Genomic DNA, 6,963 nt, shown 5'->3' with positions numbered 1-6,963 from the left:
AAGATTTTTGCAAGTAAAGGCAATATTCGGTGTTCGGAAATTCGAGGAAACGTGCCCTAACTTACTGGATTTCGATTTTCCTCGTTCACCTTAACTAACTGAATAACCTTTTGAAATACACGAATTTTTATATAAAAGGCAAGCTCGCTCTCGAAAATTCAAGATGTCGTGTCCTAACTTACTAGATGTGACATTTTATATTGTGAGACGAGAAGGTCTTTAACATTTGAGCATTTTCTTTACAAAGAGGGATCGTATTTTAAATTCTTTCAACTTTTCAAATTATCGACCCTAAGACACTAATTAATCAACTAGGTACCAATTTTGGGCGTATCGAGGGTGCTAATCCTTCCTCGTGCGTAACCGACTCCCGAACTCATTTTTTGATTTTCGTAGACCAAAAATTATCGTTTTAGTAAATCTTAACTTTTATTAAAATGATTAATTTAAGGTGATCCGATCATACCTCATCAAAAAAGATTGGTGGCGACTCCTCTATTCGTTTTCATTTCCAAAAATCTAAGTCGATTCCCGTTTTTTCAAAAAAAAAATAGTTACGACAATTACAAATAATTTAATAAATAAAAATAAAAATCTAAAAGTAAAAGTAAAAGTCAAACACAGATACAGTTTCACTCACCAAGCCACTAAGTTGCAACCTTACTCTTATATACAATCTAAATCACCCTTCCCACTAGGTTTTTTTCCTTTTGAAAGTTTAATTGTAAACTAATTAGCAAGAACAATTTACTTGCAATGAATTTGTACTAAAATAAGTTCGTAACAAGAACAAAGCAAATGCACTCTAAATCTCGTCAATAAAATCGTATTTGGGTTTGCAAAAATATAATTACTGTGAATCTCTATTCCCCTTAAATTTAGCTTGATAACATCTCCAATATAAAATAGAATAGGCAGTGATATTGATGTAATCTTCTAAGGAAAATAAATCTATTCAAATAAGAAAAAGCCTTTGTAACGTACTCTTAAAAATCCTCAAACATATAATTGGTAATATTAGTTTACCAAGTTCAAACTAAAACTAGGTTGCAATTAGAGTGACACATCTAGTGCATGTAACCCGCACTAACATTTTACATTTGACATTTTTAGACAAAAACATAATACACATTCAAGTAAGGGAATATGATTTTCAACTCGATAAAAATATTTGTTTGCGCATAATTCATTGTATAGACTTCTCAATCTCTCAACTTACATTGGATTTTAAAATTTATCGCTAAATCATAACTCTCACTTATAAATTACCTTATATCAAACTTATAAACTCATCAACATTAGACACCTAAATCAAATTATTCCCAACCAAGGTCGAATTCCATTTTCCTTCATCTAGATATATGTATTAGTTTGTCAAGCTAACACATTTAAGAACATTAACTTAGCTCAAACAACTCTACAATGGCTCAATTTAACACATGAATTACTTCACATCACCATCAAACTTCTAAATCAATTAAAACAAGAAATAAAACCGAATACAATTCAACAAAACTAAGCAATCTACTTTCAAATCCTTGATGATTACTGGGCCAACTAAATAAGACCGCCATGTTTAAACTTTCTTCTTCTTCTTCTCCTCCTCCTCCTCTTCAATTCTTTGATTCTCACATTGAAAGCATTGCTTTGATTTTTGTAAGCATGGAAGTATTTCCGGAGTAAGAACCAAATTGCCGTTTGAAAACCAAATGAGGAAAAATGAATAGAGATCAATTTCAAAATTACACCTTAACTCTGATTTAATGTGTAATTTGATACATAAATTTTGATTTGGTGCAATCATACACATGAAAGTTTGATTGTTGTTTAAATGTATACATGGAACTTTAATTTTGATTCAACTATACACATTTAAAGAGAAAATACATCAATTTTTTTTACATTAGATAAATATAATAATTTATGTATACAATATAAGCATAAAATAGTTTTATATTGATAATTGTAGTAGTGATTTTTTTAAAAAATGAATCAAATCAAAATTTCATGTATAAAATTGCATAAAATTAGAGTTCACGTATAGTATTATACATTTGATCAAAGTTCATATATAGTTTTGAGATTTACCCCATTTACAAACAAGAGATAAATGAAATTAAAAATGATTCACAATATGAAATATCTTTAAAGACTATATCTCGAGATCCATACGATAAATACAAGTAATAAACCTAAATACTTGAAGTTCATGAATTACAACTCAATAGTTTTAGTCAATTAAGCAAATTGATTCCCAACTGTGGTGGGACTGAGTGATCTCGTAGGTGACACTAGACTCACTATTCATTAATCACCATCACCATCATCATCATCATCATCAATGTAGTACTAGGTCTAGGTTTCTTCACTACTGGTGAAGAATCTAAGGGAAGACTAAGAACAATAATGTTGAAACTAAATATAAACCCACAAAAACTAGGTAGGTTTATGACAACACAACAATACCATGTTCATATATAATAATATACCATACACGGTTTTGGTTAAGACTTTGAGAGGGTTTTGTTGATTAAGATGTATGATGATGGGATTGATTCATATATATGTGTACAAGTTGTTTCCTTATCTAAAAAAAAAAAACATGTTGCATTTACAGATGTCATTACTGTATAAATATGACCAAAGGGTTCAATCAATTGAAAATTCTAATTAAATATTTCTTTCAAGTATTCATTGTATGTCATATATATATACATATATTTGGTGAGGTGGACGTGAAAATTTGGCCTCCAAAATTGGAATTTTTAGTATAAAAACTTGGCATTATTGAAATTAAGTGGGACAAAGGGAAGTGAAACGTGTTATAGAATATATGGTTTGACTTATATGAAATGCAAAAGGTGAAATTGTTTTTTAAGATTAATCCATCTGTAGATAAATTTTTTCTTGTTAAATTCTGACATTTGTATTTATACTTTATAAAAGTTGTGAATTTAGTCTCTATACTTTAATATAGTTAATTTTAATTTTGTATTTTTCAAAATATAAAATTTTAGTCTTCACTAAACGATAATGGTTAAATTCATTAAGATAAGCTTTGTTATTTCCAAAATTTAATGCGGCAAACATATTATCATATGTATAATGTCATGTTAGCTTGTTGTTTCTATATATTAGTCACTAAAAATCTAATTAATGAATTAATGACTATCGTTTGTCCCAATATTGAAATTTTCAAAATTCGAAAATTATCAAGACTCAAAACAATCCAAATGGAGAATTATTGACTAATTTTACAATTGTATGCATAACACATGACTAGTAATTAAAGTATAGGACGAAAATTTTAAAATTTAAAAAGTATAGGACTAAAATTGATCATTTTAAAAAGTATAGAGATTAAATTTGATCAAATTAAAGTATAAGAACTAAATTCACAATTTTTGTAAAATATAAGGCTTAATAGTAGAATTTAACCTTTTCTATTTGAGATATGTTGACGAGTTCAGTACCTTCGAAAGAAATTTTTAAAAGTATCATCCATTAAATAGTCTATCAATCTCTTAATAATGAAAAGTATTGTTGCTTAAGTGAATGTTTTATCTTCCGTCCTCTATCAAGAATTAGCTTGCGACAAGAGATTGTTAGGTGAACTTGATTCACAAATCACCCTGCAAAACTCAAGAAAAAAAAATGGTAAATATAAAACGTGAAGTAAGTATGGAGCTCAGAAGTGAGACATTTGAAAATCATTGGCAGATAAGTTAGGGATTTGTTGGAAGTTGTCCAGAAACAACATAAGATTAGGACAGAGCATGTATTGTGGTAAGAAGATAAGCATTTTTGGTCCCACTTCTCAACTGCATGTGCGGTATCCATATGTACGGAATTTGAACATGTGCGTGTGGGGGCGCACACGCTTGTAACTATTCCAATTATAATAATGTTACATCCTACTTTTATAGATTAAATTATTCGTTTAAATTCAAATATTTTGATATTTTATTAAATTTATTTTAAGGTTTTTGTATTTGGAGTTTAATTGTATTTTACTTTATTTATTAGGAAAATGAGAAAATTATTTTTATATTTTAAATAAAAATAAATTGATTATTTTGTTAAAAATTCTATCTATTTTATAATTAAATTTTTTTGTACTTTAGAATAAGGTACACGTCATGCCAGCTTTTTAACTATAAAATAGATGAAATTTTTAACAGAAAAGATCAGTTTATTTAATTTTTAAGTGAAGGAAATAAAATGAGATTTGATTTCTAATATAAAGATTTTTATGATATTTTTACCAAAATTTCATTTAATTAGAAACGATTGATGTTTGAAATTGAAAATCAAAGAGATATATACAAGAAGCTGAGATGCTTATACAGAATCCAAATCCCTTTTTTTTTTTCTATTTTTTGCAAGGTTGTATTTACAAATTATAACATTCCAAATGCAAAGATTTAATTATAATATAAGCTCATAAAAATCATAGAATAAAACCCTATCTTTATATATATATATATATCAATTGGAATTTGTTGAAAACATTCTTCCCGAAATCGCAGCTGCCAGTGCTGCAGTGAAATTAGGGTCTTTAGTTAAAGAAGATGCCATATGTTCCACCAAATATTGCGTAGCTTCTGGTGAATCTAGTTTTGGCTTTGAGTTTCTAGCTTCATCACTTGACTTGATTGAGTTGGTGAGGTCTAGAGTAATGGTTGGACCGGATGACTTAACTGGGGTCGAACCAACAGGGACCGAACCAAGGCGGCTCGAACCCGATGTTGCCTCGATTTGAGAAGGGGGAAGATGATTATGTTCACCTTCATATGTTGCAACTAGAACTGATTGATCATCAACACTTCTTTGCACCTGAAATCATCAATAAAATTAATTGGGGTCAAAAACAGATAATACTTTACAAGTTTGATAGGGATTGGATTTGGGTTGGGGTTTGGCTAGCTTACCTTCTTTTTAACAGGGCAACTTGGTGCAAAAGAACACTTGAAATAAGCTCTTGGACAGGGATTATCCCTGGTGACTTTTTGCCCATATTTCCTCCATTGATATCCATCCTTTACCACCTAAAAGAAAAAAAAAAAAAACCAAGATGAGCTATTGTACTTAGAATAATCATACAGTGACGTTTGTCATATCAAGTGTATCTTATATTGATATATGATATTCGATTTTTAACAATAAAAATATATGTATAGAGATTAATCTATTTATTTTTTGAGTAGAGAAGTTAATTATATGTGAAAACAAAACTTACAAGGCTGGTATCAGATAGTTCAGTCCTGACATAAGCTCTTGAAATTTTGGCTTTGATGATTTCTTCTCTAGGTTTCTTACATGATTCTTCTTCATCAGTTGAACTACTCTCTGAATTCCCAATGATATTCCCATTGTTGTTGTTGCTGGTTTCTGATTTTCTTTTCTTTGTAGGACTAAGTTCTTTCTCAGTATTCTTGTTCATCAAATCCACTAACTGGCTTTGCAATGCATTATAGCTCTCACACATTGCTTTTAACATCTCAGTTAGCTTCTTATTTTCTGCATTTACACGGTTCAGTTCCTCCATTAAAGTACCACTCTGCAAACATAAAAAGAAAAACCTTTATCAAATCATACCCATGGAGGGTTCCATAATATATACACACACATATATATTAGTAGCTAACTTACCTCTTCTTTGACTGAAAGTTTCCTTCCAAATACAATTAAGCTGTTGCTGGTATTGGGATGACTTACAGTAGTTTCAAGTTGAAGGGACTTTGTTGAAGAAGCATTAAGATCCAACGAATCAACCCATGAAGAAGAAGAAGAATTCATAGCTTTTTTTTCAATCTTTAAGCAAAGATCCAGATCTAATATATTCATAAAAAAGCTGAAACTTTCCTGGAATTGACCAAGTATGAAGAAGAAGATGAAGAATCAAATGATGAATATATATAGAAAGAAAGAAGAAAGAGGTAAGGGAAACTTGGTGGAAATAGAGCAATAAAGGAAAGAGAAAGAGGGTCAGAGGAGGTTGGCATGTGCTTTTTGTAAAAAGGGATAAGAGTATTAACTAATAACCTTCGTTTATTTATATTAGAAGTGAGTAGTAATAGGGAGTATGTGCTTATATGCATAAAATAGGTTAAATTCTGTTATTAGTCCCTATATTATGTATACAGTTTTGAATTTAGTTTTTGTACTTTAAATTGGTATTTTTAGCCTTTTACTTTTCGGATTTTGAAATTTCAGCACTATCAAATTTATTAAGTTCTGCAATTTTCAAAATCTTATATATATTTTTATTTAGTCTTTTCTACATCAAGATTGAAATTTTAAAATTAGAGACTAAGAATGTTAAAATTAAGGGAAGATAGACTAAATCTATTTGTTTTAAGATTAATTTATTTTAAAAAATATTAATTAGGAATATTTTCTAAACTATTTATATAATATAAACAAAAGAAAATAGATGAGATGGAGTAATTCATTGTCGGTTAGGTTTGAAAAAGTGAACAAATTATAGGTTTTGTCGAAGCACACCATAAAAGTAATGAAACCTTGGGTGCTGTTTGGTTTATGTTTTTCATTACAGAAGTTCATTGTTGACCAATTTGTCTTTACAAAAAAAAAACATTAAAACATAAATCTGTCTTTTTCTATTACTCTTTTTTTTTTGTTTTGTTTTGTAAATGTATTATTTATATCAATAATATTAATTAAATTGAATGGAAAGATGGGGTTTTGCTTTCCTGTCAAGTCTTAGAAACAAAATGGAAATTTCCTACAAGTAGTCTACCATATATATTTTATGTATAATTATGGTAATGGTTTTTTATTTGTTTTGGGAACGATGAATAAAATGTTTATTTTATGTTTTAAATTTATCTGTACATTCATTTTATTTTGAAAAAGAAACGAGTCCGAAGGTTACTACATCAAAATTAACAAGAATCGAAAATTACAAAGTTATGGATATCATGAGAATCATCCATGTCA

The 6,963-nt window shown here is 28.9% G+C and overlaps 1 protein-coding gene across 1 annotated transcript; it reads right to left on the bottom strand.

The window, feature by feature from the left end:
• Positions 1-4,270: 4,270 nt before the first annotated feature.
• Positions 4,271-6,043, bottom strand: LOC108455785 (probable WRKY transcription factor 40). Its single transcript, XM_017754331.2, has 4 exons — positions 5,653-6,043; positions 5,240-5,560; positions 4,932-5,048; positions 4,271-4,836 (listed from the first exon to the last, which is right to left on the bottom strand). Exons 1-4 carry the CDS (start codon positions 5,845-5,847, stop codon positions 4,489-4,491), a joined length of 981 nt encoding a protein of 326 aa, XP_017609820.1. The 5' UTR covers positions 5,848-6,043; the 3' UTR covers positions 4,271-4,488.
• Positions 6,044-6,963: the final 920 nt, after the last annotated feature.

This window comes from Gossypium arboreum, chromosome 6, assembly GCF_025698485.1.
Source record: "Gossypium arboreum isolate Shixiya-1 chromosome 6, ASM2569848v2, whole genome shotgun sequence".
NCBI classification, from domain to species: domain Eukaryota; kingdom Viridiplantae; phylum Streptophyta; class Magnoliopsida; order Malvales; family Malvaceae; genus Gossypium; species Gossypium arboreum.
This window is presented reverse-complemented; position numbering and strand designations above follow the sequence as displayed.

What these genes read in the sequence shown, in the direction of transcription:
- LOC108455785 (XM_017754331.2), bottom strand. Translation starts at nt 5,847, where the DNA reads ATGAATATATTAGATCTGGATCTTTGCTTAAAGATTGAAAAAAAAGCT. An exon ending in AACTATCTGATACCAGCCTT is followed by an intron (nt 5,049 to 5,239) that starts GTAAGTTTTGTT and finishes TTTTTCTTTTAG; the next exon opens with GTGGTAAAGGATGGATATCA. An exon ending in GTTGCCCTGTTAAAAAGAAG is followed by an intron (nt 4,837 to 4,931) that starts GTAAGCTAGCCA and finishes TGATGATTTCAG; the next exon opens with GTGCAAAGAAGTGTTGATGA.